This window comes from Gallus gallus, chromosome 23 (assembly GCF_016699485.2).
Source record: "Gallus gallus isolate bGalGal1 chromosome 23, bGalGal1.mat.broiler.GRCg7b, whole genome shotgun sequence".
In the NCBI taxonomy this organism is placed as follows: Eukaryota; Metazoa; Chordata; class Aves; order Galliformes; family Phasianidae; genus Gallus; species Gallus gallus.
In genome coordinates this window covers 1785757-1800122 of record NC_052554.1, presented here as the reverse complement: position 1 = coordinate 1800122, position 14366 = coordinate 1785757, and the positions used below count along the sequence as shown (strand labels likewise).

General features: G+C 43.2%; 1 protein-coding gene across 1 annotated transcript; it reads right to left on the bottom strand.

The window, feature by feature from the left end:
* Positions 1 to 509: 509 nt before the first annotated feature.
* Positions 510 to 13023, bottom strand: STX12 (syntaxin 12). Its single transcript, XM_001232001.7, has 9 exons — positions 12847 to 13023; positions 9916 to 9985; positions 8246 to 8345; positions 6809 to 6946; positions 6318 to 6361; positions 4318 to 4423; positions 3759 to 3831; positions 3512 to 3594; positions 510 to 1952 (listed from the first exon to the last, which is right to left on the bottom strand). Exons 1-9 carry the CDS (start codon positions 12956 to 12958, stop codon positions 1860 to 1862), a joined length of 819 nt encoding a protein of 272 aa, XP_001232002.1. The 5' UTR covers positions 12959 to 13023; the 3' UTR covers positions 510 to 1859.
* Positions 13024 to 14366: the final 1343 nt, after the last annotated feature.

Here is a 14366-nt window from a genome sequence, read left to right as displayed (position 1 = left end):
GCTTAGCAGGTGGAGGGAGGTGATCCTGCCCCTCTGCTCTCGTGAGACACCGCCCGCAGTGCTGCGCCCAGTTCTGGAGCCCTCAAGGCGAGAAGGACATGGAGCTGTTGGAGCGGGTGCAGAGGAAGGCCACGAAGGGGAGCAGAGGGCTGCAGCAGCTCCCTGAGGGACAGGCTGAGAGCCGGGACTCTGCAGCTTGGAGACGGCTTGAAGGGACCTTATAGCCCTTCCAGGACCTGAGGGGGCCTACAGGAAAGCAGGGAGGGACTTTTCACACGGGCAGGTAGCGACAGGACGAGGGGAAGTGGTTTTGAACTGGAAGAAGGTAGATTTAGACTAGATATTAAGATTGAATTATTCACTGTGAAGGTGTTCCATTCTGAAGCATCACAGACTGCAATGCTAAATTGGAAGAAACACTGCTGGTGCTTCGATAAAGCAGACCTACAGAGGAATCTGCAACCACACTTCTGGCACTGCTTAAGCTGCAAGAAAAAGAAGCTCTGACAAAGGCTTTTAAAAGTGTTTATTGATAGTTATTAGACGGAATGATGGCGTAGTAGTGCAAACCAATGTGCAATTGGGAGAACAAGCCTCCCTTCCCAGCTTTCACATTTACTTTATTACACAGGAGACACGGAATAAGGGTTAAATACAAAATGGGTCAGTATGATGCATTTACCACACTACGTTGGGCTTTGGACAGATTACTGATCCCTCAGTGCAGGTCAGTTTGGAGCTACAACAAAGCAGGGAGTGGCTGCTATGTCCTGACCAGCTCTGCTAGCAAGACAGCTAAAACCAGCAGTCCTTAATCTGCACGCACATCCTCAATCTCAAAACCTTAGCACTTTGCTCAGCCAATTTCTGCACTTTGTTTCATAAAGAAGGGAAAATAACAGACATTCACAAGCCACACAATATTTACTAAGACATTACAATAAGCTTCAAGAGTCCTTCAAAGCAGGATTTCTCCTAATACTCAGCTGTCTTGTTTGCCTGTAAGCTTAGGTGCCTGCTTCCTCATCTTTGCACCACTTTCCCCCTGAAAAATCAATTAGGAGCAAGAAGCTCAACTTGTATTTTAGTGCTTTGAGAGTCAGCATTGGAAGAGATTTATGTGTTCAATAATAAACCATCAGCTAGTTTCTTCAATGACATTGCACTGCTAGACAGGATGTCCTTAGACTTACAGTACTCAACTGGTGCATTAAAAAAAAAACAACCCCAACCATGCACAAAAATTAATAAAAGCAGTGAGTCTCAAGGCTAAACTGACCGTTCCCAAGCACGTAGTGGTTCCAACTATCATCCACGCATACTTCTTGCTTCTCAGATCTGCAGTGGCATCTTTGTCTTCAACTGAATTTAGAACCACAGCCACCCAGAGACTAATAAAACCACGGGGCAGATACCGGAGACTTGAGAAACTGCTGGATTAAGGTAATGAAAGTCAGTGTTGTGCCCTCTTTGAATGTCATTCTTATTCCAGTCCAACAGAGTTATCTGTACATATAAAAAGTTAAATTTCTGCCATTTGTCAAATTAAACAAGACATCTCCAATTATTGATCACACTTCAGCATACAGTTGGGACAGGGAATAATCCATTACAGAAAGCAAAACCACAAGATGTTAGTTACATAAAACAATATAATTTGTATATAAACTGATAAATACTGTCTCCATGGTTCACTAATTCCAAACACTAGTTGTCTGCACATTAGTTGCTAATAACTATTACTAGAAGTAGTTCCAGCTTGTGCTCTCTCAGGGTGGTTTCATTTCCGAGACTAGTCTGCCTGTTCATGCTGGGGGAAAAATATTCTCAGCCATGAGACAAGGTTCCATGTGAAGATTTCACTTTGCTGTCCACCAGATAATTAATCCTAAGATTATGGAGGCCACAGCAAGACCAAGAATCAGGATGCAGATCTTCTTACGGGATTTCTTCTAGAGAAAGAAGAAAAAAAAAGCCACTGATACCAAGAGCAGATGAGGAAGAAAAAGCAAGTTTGCCAGTTCACATTACTAAGTTTGGTGAACCAGAGCACTCAGTACCCATAATTATTCAAGGGAATAATATACATACGCCTAATATACATTTCATGCTAAGGTCTGCCACCAAGGCTGCAAAGGAAAGTTAAACATCTCTAGCTATTTGGATTTTCCAGGTAAAACAAATGAAAATGCCATTCCCGTGATACAGCCCCCCATAGTCGCTTAGAACTGGTGCAGAGATAGTATTGCATTTCTACAGCTTCAATGATGTAGCATACAGTTACTGTACTTAATTTCAAAGCTTTGATCACTTTCTTCATCATAGGAAGCTACAGTTTGTCCACATACACTGAGTATTTTTAACTTCATATAATGCTCTGAGACTAGTTATATATAACCACTTCCTCCTCTGTCCAGAAAAACATATCTAATACATGCCTAGCATACCTGATTTGGATTTACTGTCATCTCTAAACATTTAGAAATACTACCTGCTGCCAGGTGGCAAAAGACACTTTCCTCTCCTTACAGTTAAACAGCACTGGAGCGTAAGGCTTTTCAGCATCTCAACACTTAACAGTGCCCATTTTTTTTTTTAATCTTGTGTAGGAGCAGAAACCTTTTTCCCCTCACAGAACCTAAACCAATAGTCACAACAACCACAGGATGGCTGAGGTCAGAAGACGTGTCTGGGTCTCTCTAGTCCAACCAAGGACCCCCTGCTCAAGCAGGGACACCCAGAGCACGCTGCTAAGGACCACATCCAGGCAACTCCTCCAAGGAGGAGAATCCACAGCCTCTCTAAGCCAACTGTTCCAGCACTCTGTCACTTGCACAGCACAGAAGTGCCCCCTGATGCTCAGACAGAACCTCTTGAGTTCTAGCCAGTGCCCAGCACCTCTTGTCCTGTCACTGGGCTGACACTTCCACCAACAACAATGTAAGGATGCTATGGAAAACAATGAGCATCATAAAAGTGATTTAAGCAGCAGTGAGACTCAGTGCAGAAGCGCTGACTGGACAAGGAAGTCAGATTACAGGTTGGAAACTGAGCTGTTAGAAAGGTGCTGCAAATCCTGGTCATCACAAGCTTCCTCAGTTTGGGCAAGGATTTTTTTGTTTTTTAAGTATTTTATTTTTGTCTAAGTTCATACATGAAATCTTGGCTTAGCTGATATGTTAACAAGATGGCCACAACATGCCAGTCTGCTGCTAGCAAAACTGTTCAGCTCTCCCTTGAGAACAAAGACAGTTAAACATTTAAACCTGCTGAGAATACCTAGATGAACAGACTGATGATGTAACCTCTTAATTAAGGCTAATTTCAACAGTGTTCTTGAGTCAAGTGCTTTATCTATTCATTTCAGCACAATACTGTGGGAGTGCCAACTTGCATTATCTGTTTTTAAACAGCCTGTTTGGTGTGCTGCAGTCCTTCATGTCTTGTTATGCCTGTACCATTACTGGTACTCACCTGTACAATGACAATAATGCAAGCATGTGTAATTTACCTGATAATAGGCAGCTCTCTGTAACTGCTCACTGGCTCTTTCCACATGAACTTCAGCACTTTCCACATTTGCCTCTATGCTATCTATGGAAAAATAAGAGAACTTGTAGAAGAATTCAGAGTTTTGGTGCTTAAAAAAAAAAAGAAATGCAACACTTTTTGTACAAAACATCAGAATAACTGAACTACGCAGGCAGAATGTGCAACTGAACTAGAAAAGAAGCTTCTTATTATCCAAACACACTTACCAATCATATCTCCTTGGTCATGAATCATCATGGCTAAATCCTTAAATATCTGATTGACATCCAAAATGTCGGCCTGAAGACAAGTTTGACAAGTTATACAAAACACTGGTTACAGTTTTTTTGCAGCCTAATTCTTAGTACCTCTTCAGAACATCACTCGAAATAACTGCATAGATACCATCACTCACAGATTCAAGTGACTGGATGTTGCTATTGATGGAACTTGGAATTAACATAAGAGCTTGCAATATTCTCACTGCTCGTTATTTTTTTTCATTCGACTAGCAATTAGCAGAGTAGAGAATCGAGATGAACGCTGTCATGAGTTGTTCCTACCATCTCTGAAGGACCATCGGTGAACAATGAAGAAAAATATACCCAGTCTCCATAAACTGGAGCAGGGAGATTTATCTTGGAATCACCCCTCTCTACAAGGGACTGTTCCTCCACCTTCAGGTCTCTTCAGCCCATCCCACTAGATAGCACTGCATGGATTCTTTGGTTTATATCCTAATATTGTTAACTATATGTTAACATAAGTGCAGGATCTACTCTTCACCTCTAATTGCCTGATCGCCGTTTCTCTTTCTTTAATAAGTTCAAGATCCTGTTCAGTTATTGCTGCATCTTCTTCTTGAGACTGCATTTGACTCCAGTCTTCACCACTGTGAAGAGAAGGAAAGAAAGTAAAACATTGTTTCCTTCAGCATATGCGTATTTTCTCACTATGATTACACTGAATCACCAGCGTGTGTTAAAGTTGAGAAGATTCCTACAGAACAGCACCAGTCTTGCAACTAGCTACAGACTTACAACAGCAGTTACAAATGAGAACAATAATAGGGACAGACCAAGAAGAGTGAAGAAACTGAAAAGCAGTACATGCATAGGATAGTTTGTGCTAGGATGTGACCATTACCTATCGCATTATAGAACAGACCTTATTTCAGGTTGCTTTTTTTTTTTTTTTTTAAAGTTTGTTTTTTAAAATATCTGTACCTTCCTTTCCTCTCACCATCCCCCACAAAAAGGGGGGAATCAATCAGGGGGAAAGTCTTGATGGAGAGCAGCCTGCAAGCACAACATTATCAGATCAAAAGGACACCTGACAAGCATCTTGGTTCTAAGATTCTCACTTGCTATCTGCCATTTGGGGATACGAAGAAAGAGTTTAGTATTTTAATTCATTAATCTAGCCAGAACTGCAAATTAAGTCACACATCAAGAGAGATGTTTAGAAAAATCTCTGCATCATGGTGCACACCTACCCTGATGACAGTACTTCATAACTGCCACGTAAGTTACACACACTGATTACAGAGAAGGCAGTACCAATAATACAAAGTCATCTATGTGTCCAGCACAAAAGAGTTCTTCTAGGGTAATATCTCCCTCTTCTTCTCGGAGGCAAGCATATCTGAAAGCACTGTAATATATCCAACAGGCATGTTGTGACATAACTCTAAGTAGTAAGTTCCAAAGGCTCCAAGTGCAAAAAGAAATGACAATAAACTACTTGGCTAGATCAGATATAGCAGAGACATTCAGGAATTCAGCTGAGTTGACGGTAGAATCTTCAGGTGTCTAAGGCAAAAGTTTCTGACGTATAGCACATAAGGTCAATTTTAAACGTGGGGTAGTTGCTGCATGCTACATCTCACTGAGATGAGGGCCTCCGCACAAACAGGTATTTATGTGGTAGCCCACGCATTAGTGAGCAAGACTTCAAACTCATCACAGCATCTCTATAACTGAACAACATGGGGCTTTCACTTCTGACTCAGCATGTGGAACCACAGAACTAACAAAAGGGGGTGCTCACCAAACAGCTGATCAGGGGAGGATGGATGAGACATCTAAGATAGGTGCCTCGATTTAGAACATTCCAAGGTTTATACAGATAGGGCCAACATATTTCATCCTCCGTTTCTCAGGCACACGTAATGAAAACAGACAAAGTAGTAATCACAAATCCTTTTGCAGTGTCTTGAGTTCACCTGACTCACACTGTAAAGCTGATGCAACATTCTGCAAACTCATCTGCTATGCATGCACAAAGTTACTGCAGAATCTATATACGTGTCTGATATTTTATAGTGATGTTGACTACGCATGTTCTGGTATCAATTTGTTACTACCTCCAAGGCTTCTGAGTTTAAAGCAGTCTCATCCACTGCTTGGTAATGGCTCCATATGGGCTCATAGATAACACCAAAACTCGTGAAAGAAGTATGGAGTTTTTTTTTTGTGGAAAGAGCTATGTGACAGAAAACATATCTGGTAATCTTGTGCTCACAGGCCAGAACACCAGGAGCTCCAACTACCACGTACCAGGGACTGAACTATTCCCACTGGAACAAGAATCTACATTTCAGCAGGGTCAAATACTGTCATGCACTTTTTTTTTAAACACTGTATATTATAAGCACTGTAATAACTGCATAGCATCTTTCTGCTTTTCATTCAGCTGAAAGAGCCTTGTCCAAGTTACAATATATCTACGGTAATTTTAATTATGCATAGGTAAGAGTGTACCCCAAGAACACAAGAAGCTGTTACCTATCAAATGAAACAAGCTGCTCTTCTCTGAACCGCTCATCAGCCTGGAATAGATAAATGAGGTGTTAATATTTCAGACTACCAGAACTACTAACAAGCAAAATCAATAGGAATATCCTGAAGAAAAAGGCATATGCTGTCCAGAGAGTTCTTTGCCATTGTCTCTTCAACTTTCAGATTTAACCTAAGGGAATTTAGACCAGATTTAGATTAGTCTTCAGATTTAATTTTAAATTCAGACTGCCTCTGCAAATCAAAGGCAACTGAGAGGCAACGATGAGAGTCTGTTTACTCAGATCATTGATGTATCATCAGCGTATCAAGATGTGTGCCTACTAATTACAACATCTGGAACAGCAAAACAACCTACTGAGCCTCATTTGCACTCAGTGATGTATCAGTAGACAACCATGAAGTCAGTGGGCAAAGACAAGATCTCTGAAATGATTTGTAGTCCACTACATCACAAGAGAATGTCTACAAATACTTACAGAGATACGGGAGCCAGCTCTTGCCCTTGCTACAGTCTCTTTTTCCTTCTCTGACACTTGCCTCTGTACTGCTTGGAAATTATTTAAGGCTGCGGAGAAATCATTCATTAAACGTTCTTTCTGAAGCCTCTGTTGACGCTAAAGAAACAAAAACAAGTGTTCAGATATTGCCATTCATGTTACTGTAACCATCAGACTCTCCAAAACATCATAAAAAGAAAATTAAATGCTAACATTCAAGTGATCTTTTGTTTCCAGCATTCTGGAGCAGAAACTAGAGAACAAAAAGCCCACCATACTTTCACATTATACTAAATGCTCTTTGCTCTAGCTACTGTGGAACTGTCCTGTGCATGTTTCCCTGGCATGTCCCCTTTGAAGGTTGCAACATCCTATGTATGGAAAACAAGAAGTGGGGAAAAAGACTTGACCCAAGGACAGTCAATACTACAGCTGATTCCTACATTTTCCACTACAAAAATTACCAATAGCCCTCTCAAATTGTAGGCTCTCTAGTACTTTCAAGAAGTTTGTATCAATTCAACAGAAATGTCGAAGAAAAATAATATATACATTTCCAGTGAGATTTTGCTCCTACAGATTTCAACTGGACTGCTTCAGTGGGCTTCATTCACTTACAGAAGTCAATGCCACATTCAGCAACATGCATGTGACTGGACTTTGCTTACCAGAGTGAGATTTACTGTAAAATACTTCCTAAACAAACACACAAAACACCACTGTACTTACAACTGGTATTTAAACCTTTACATAGAGAATTGGTTCTACTAAGACAGTATCTACAGACCCATATCCACAGATCATCCCATAACAGCATCACAAAAGCAGGCAAGTCGGTACTGCAGCAGTCATTTAAAGTGGAGACAGAAGACTCCAACAGCAGAGGACTGTCCCTTCCCTTCCTCACAGGAAGGGATGCCATGAAAGACTGTTTTGCCAGAGAGAAAGTCATAAGCATTGCCTCAGCAGATTTCTTTAAATGTGAGCAAGCTGAGTCAGCTCCTTCCCTCCCCCACCTTCAGTTCAGGCCATAAATCCCATGGAAGGAAAAGTGTTTTGGTGTGATCACACTTCATACTGACATTCAGCTTGCACTGAGTTTTTATGCTAAAACATGGTCTCACATCACCAGACTGCTCTGTAAACAAGATTATTTTTTCAGAAATAGAATTACATACTCAGCTCTCCCCAAGTTTTAGAGCTATTTGCTGCTGATAAATGTCCCCTCCCCCCCAGTGTCATATAGTCAGGATGTAGCTGGCTTAGTTTGTCTCCCCACTTCAACAACTGCGTTAGTTGCAGAAAGCTGCTGTCTCTTCAGCTGTGCCAGCTTAAGCTCTATGAAATTGCACTTCAAGTCAGCTTATCAAGTAAGCAATTTAAAAAAAAAAACTCTAGAAAATTCTACGTACATACCTGTTCAGAAGCAGACAGAGGAAGTGGTAGAGACCCCAGTTCTTTGAGATACTCATTGGTCTCTTTGGCCAAGCAGTTTGCAGAATGCTGTAGTTGTTGTCTAAAACAATAGTTCAGAAACAGTTACACAAGTTTCTTCCAAAAAAGCAACCTGAGCATTTCAATATTTACAATAATGACCAAGTAAGGTTTCTGAGCTCACACATCTTTAAGGATATTTCTCCCTAAGAGAATAGAGATGTACTCTTAGCTTTCATTATCAGTGTGGCTCCAGCTTATGTTAAAAAAAGATTAAAAGTAGTCCTGTGTTCCCTGCTAGCTAGCATAATTCAGTATCTTTAGAAAGATAGTTTCCTCCAATTGCACAAAGAGAAAAATTTAAGGGGGGTAAAAACCAGTTTTATTCTGTGAACATAACCGCTCTTAGGGTGAATGCTTGTGGCACCAAAGTGGTAACCAGCTACTCTCTCGACAGTCTCTGACTCTGCTGCTTAAGTGTATATTTGATGAACTACTGAGAACTCAGATACTGGGTTGTTGGAGATCCATGAAATTTCACAGAGAATGATACAGATTCTGCTCTGGGAAATGCAAGGCCTTTCCCAAGCAGTCTTTCAGCTCTTATGTTTTCCAACAAGGTTGTGACTCAAAGCTGTTCTCAGCACTTTCATTAGAATCACAATACGGGAAGCCATTTACATAAAATTTAATGCTAAGGCATTTTGTACACCAAATATATGGCTTACTAGAAGGATTAGTGCTAGTACTACATAAAATGAAACTTGGGAGTTCTGTTTTCTAAAACCACATCTGCAAAAACTAATAATGTAGACCAGGAAGATGCAAAATAAAGGAAGACTCGAGTTTTACTGGAATTGAATGGGTGTAAGATGTCCTCCACATGCAGTGTGCGCAGTGCCAACTATCACAACTGATATATTTATGTGAAAAGCAGTTATTACAAAAAACAAGGATGTTGCATATTCAGGTTCAAGGTGCAGTCGTGTGAAAGATTACAGAAAAACTCACTTTTAACATTTCTTACTCCAAAATTTATTCTTTCCATAACATTCTATTTATGCTTTTCAAGCTGGCATAAGATGCACAGACTCCCTGTACAGTCTCTGTAGGAAGTATTACAGACTGTACCTATTAAAATGTTTTCTACACTGTCCTCCACTGGCTTGTTGTGAAGTTATATGTTGCATTTTGGCTGCCAGGGAGGATTGTTCATCTTTCTAGTATCTCAAATTCTTCTGTATTAAAAGCTATCTTTTCATCAAATACAGGCCTTCCTTGCTGTTCTTCTAGACTGCCCTTATGTGAACGCAAAGTACCTAGCATGACATGCACTTCTTTTAAATCACAAGAGAAGCTACTAGGGCTACTCCTCAGAATAGCTAACCTGTGGCTAACATACTACTACTCTTTTTAGATTCTATGTACCATTTTCTACTCAATCTTACCCAGCAGTTTTGAGTGGCTTCTCTAGCATCCTGCAGAAACACCTTAATATGTTCACTAAACTACTTTACACATCTAGTAATTTTTGGCTTGTAAGACTATATTAAATTTATGTAGTAAAGCATCTCTCCAAAGTAACTCTCTTCTTCTAAGAATAAAGGTAAAAATAAAAGAGCCTAAACAATGTTTACTCAGTTAATACTTACAAGTTTTCCTGCAGCTTGCTGGAGTCCTGCTTGGTTCCCAGCTGGCTCATCAAATTCTTTATCTGAGCAGCTGAAGGTAAAGAGACCACAAGATTAGTAAGAGGAGTTCTAGTGTATTTTATCCCTTCTTTAAATTCTTCTTCTAGCTTCTCCAATGAAGGATCTCTCTCAATATTCTGCTTAACCCAAGCTGGTAACACAACACTTAGACTTTGCATTTAAACATCCCTATTTAGCCACGTTCTAGCTCACTAGATTAACTTTCAGACAAAACTACGATAGATTTGCATTTGGGATGCGTAGGCTGCACTACGTATCTAAAAGCTTGGATGCTCCTCTTCCTCAATTTTCCTAAACCAACAATAATGTTTGTTCCTACTAACCTTTCTGTTCCCGCATCTTAGACCATCACTGCCAGAACTACCTTATTTGGTTTAATTTTTTAAATAATCTATGTTTTGCCACTCTTGACAGAAGCTGTTGCAGTCTTTCAGGTACAGCGGATAGAGCAGTGTTAGCTTACATCAATCTGAATCAGATTGTAGCCAAAGAAGTTCTAGCCTTCTTCCACTCCCATCTCCTATGTTCGTCTACAGTTCCCCTTATGCAGGCGCTGCTTATCATACAACCACCAAACCATTAACATACCTGCAAAGCAACCACCGCTTCTCCTCTGCCTCAGAAGGGTATGTTTGAACAGACCAGCAAGCTGACTTGCTGTATTCTGCAGCTGCACGCTCCTTAGCATTAGCAAAAGATGCTGGAAGCACCATGTAGGACAAAAGTACAACACCTGATGGGCTCCTAGCAATCATGAAATCATATCCTATTCCCTCAAGCAGCAAGGCAAGACCAAGAAGAATCAACTTAACGTCGTTCTAAAGGCAGCTGAGTATCAATGAAATATCCAATGAGTTTAACAAGAGATACTTCCAGTTCAGTGAGATCCTACTGGTGCAATTTCTGCTTTCAGCCCAGAGCAAGACACTTCAGTTGATGAAATGTGTTCCTAAAGAAACATCAGGTTCTGGGGACAGATCTCTCTTCTAAAGTGAAGGGTAACTGCTTACAATAACAGCAGTTCAGCCAGGGCTACAGTATGATTCAATCAGTAACGAGGCAAGAATTCTGACTTCTGCATACAGCAAGCATGATGCATTTCTGGCTTCTATTAGTCCACACAGTGAGGAGTTGTTAAACTTGTAATACAACAAGCTGAATGCTGCTTTTAGCAAGCAAGATTGCACTAATTTCACAGATCTATCAGCCACGTGCAGGTCCGAAGAGTTGACAGCCAAGTTAAACTGACAACACACCGACCATACACTGTGTGGACATCAAGGACCAAGCAAAGGGTGTATGTGCCACATCTAGATATTCCATGCTATTTATTTTTCCCTCCTTTGAGGATATATTCTTGTACAAGTCCCATTTCCATGCCAGGCAATGTGCTTTCTGTTCTTGCCTTTGCTAGATTTCACAATTTCCTATGCTTAGCTTATTTCAGCCAACAGTAATGCACAGAACCTACAGAAAATGACAACAAAGCAACACGGAGGGCAGAGCTCTTCACCTTTATTTTTTGGGTATTGAGTACACACATCAATATAGATAGTCCCTTCAGTTAGCAGCTTTCAGTCTACAAATCCTTTCAATTTTAGGCAGCGAAGCATTCCACACACATACTGTTATGCACTTCAGACTACTTACAGCATTATAACCTCCCTCTAGGTTTTTAGGTAAAACAACAGCCTTGCAAGCAATAGCTTTGCCAGCTTGCTCCAGCAGCTTTTTATATGTTTGTGAGAAGTGCTAGTTCCGCAGAGTTTTCTAAAAGAAATGAATACAACCCACCCGTCTCTACTGTTTGCTTGCTGTTTTTCCCTACAGGGGAGAAATGAGGAAGTGCTCAAGGTTTCCATTTCTCTTCTCCTCAGGCCCTTTATCAAATACAGAGTACAGTTAATTATTGTAATGGTAAGTCAGCTGCTCTGTGCTGTTCCCACCCAGTTTGATAGAAGCTGTAAGACATTTGTTTCATCTGAAATTGGCAGCACACCGAGATAGGGCGGCTGCTGGTCACGAGACAGGGCAATCTTGTCCTAAGAGGAAGAGGAGCTGAACTAATTAGAGGAGAAAGCTGAGAAAACACACAGAACAGAAAGTGGTAAGGCAAGCAAACACCACGTTATCTGGCAAATTCAGGAGCAATTTAACAGGCAGCCACGGCTACACCAAGAGGAGGCAGAATGGTTGTTAGTGTTCCTGAAACTTAGTGAAATCAAAGTGGAAAAGCATAAAACCATCAAGGTCGGCCAAGACCTCTAAGATCACGCAGTCCAACCATCCAGCTACCACCAGCGCTGCCTACTAAGCCACGTCCCTAAGGAGCACCACCCACAGGGACGCTCAGTTACCCCATCACCCCCAGCAGCCCACCCAGTGCCCGACCCCTCTTGCAGAGAAGTTTTTCCTAATGGCCAATCTGTAAGAATCCACCAGCTTTCCCAGGAAACGCCACATTCAGATGGCCTAAGAAACCGCAGCGGTACGTGGGCAGCTAGTTCCACCTTTAGGAAAGGCAGCATCTTTGCCAAGGGATCAACCGCTCCGTTGGAAACGATCCCCTCAGCAAGCGGCAGAGCGGTGATCAATACCGGGATTTCAATGACTGCTTTATGACATTAAGTCCTCTCAGCAGCAGAGCGCTTCTCAGCGCCGTTCCACCCACGAACTGGACGAGGACGGCCGCAAGTCAGCGCGGGCCCTCAGCAGCCGCCCCTCCGCCAACCCCGCACTGAGGGCGGCTGACGCTGACGCCGACGCCGCGGTTCGGCCGCTGTCCGTGCCGGCAATGGAGCCCCGCGCCGCCCACCCCGCCCCGCGGGCAGCTCCCACCAAGGAGGCCCGGCCCGGCCCGCCAGCACTCACTATACTGCGCGATGCGCTGCACGTTGGCGCTGCATGTCTGAATGATGCCACCGAAGTCCCGCGGCGGGGCCGTCGGCCCGGGCCGGTAAGGATCCAGCGGCCCGTACGACATGACCGGGCGAGCGACGGTTCCTCCGAGCCCAGCTGCCAGCGCTCCGCCGCCCTCCGCGCATGCGCGATCGCTGCTGTCGGAGTGCCCGCCCTAAGCGGAGGGGACGCTGCCTGCGCATGCGCAGTCGAGGGCGGGCGCGGCCTCTGGTTGCCATGGTGACGGGAGCCCGCCCCGCCGCGGCGAGGTGGGAGCTCTGCAGCCTCAGAAAGGCGTGAAGGCCGCGGGCTGTGTGAGAGGCCCAGAATATGGAGTTGGCTGTGTTTTGACACTGGCACACGGCTCAGCACCACCACACTGCTCTCTTGTTGCTCTCCTCAGCAGGAGTGGAGGGAGAAAATAACATGGAACAACTCTTAGGTTGAGATAGGATGGGGAGAAGGCTCACTGGTTACTGTCACAGGCAAAACACGGTCAGTGTAGGGAGGTTAATGTGATTCCCAAACTGATCCTGTGTGAACTTCCCACGGGCTGCAGCTCAAGCCCCACCCTAACATGGCTCTGTATCACAGGGCCCATCCTTCAGGGGCTGCTCCAGCATGGGGCCTATGGGCGGCAGCTCCCCCAGCCCTCCTGTACCCTCCAGCCTGGAGCCTGCTCCTGTGGGGTCTCTGCACTGCTGCACTGTGGGCTCCTCCATGGCTGCACATGGAGATCTGCTCCGCATGGTGCCCGTGGGCTGCAGAGGGATAGTTTACAATTAAGCTTTATCCTTAATCTTTCCATTATTGTTGTGCAGCCAAAGACAATTATAAGTAATCTTTCACGGAGTCAAAGGGTGCTTGAGGTCAGTCAGAAGGGACATCTGGGTCCCTCTGGTCCAACCCCTGCTCAAGCAGAGACACCAGATCTGTTTGTCCAGGACCACATCCAGGTGGCTTTTAAAGATCTCCAAGTGGAGGTTCCACGACCTCTTTGGACTGTTGGTTCCAGGGCAGAAATACGCAGTACAAAATGGTTTCCTGATGTTCAGACAGAAACCTCCTGTCAGCCAGTTTGTGCCCCTTGCCTCTTGTCCTGGCACTGGGCACCAGCGAGATCCTGGCTCCATCCTCTTCTCCTTCCCTTCAGGCATTTATGGTCATCGACAAGATCTCTCCAGGCTTAGCAGCCCCAGCTCTCTCAGCATTTCCTCATGACATTGTCCACATAAAATGTCCCAAACCACATTCAGAAAGACAGATGCTCATAGAGGAGACATTGCTTTATTCTGCACGGGGCATAAGGAAGGAAATCCCCACAAATCAAGCTCACCAAGTCTTCACACTGGCTTCTCCTTATAGTCCATAAGTTTTCAGTATACACCTACCTATTACACGTTCATAAGATCATCCATGTACATGGTTACTTATTTTAACCTCCTGCATTCGAGCAAGTCTCTGGTGATTATTTGGAGAGGTGTCCCGTTACT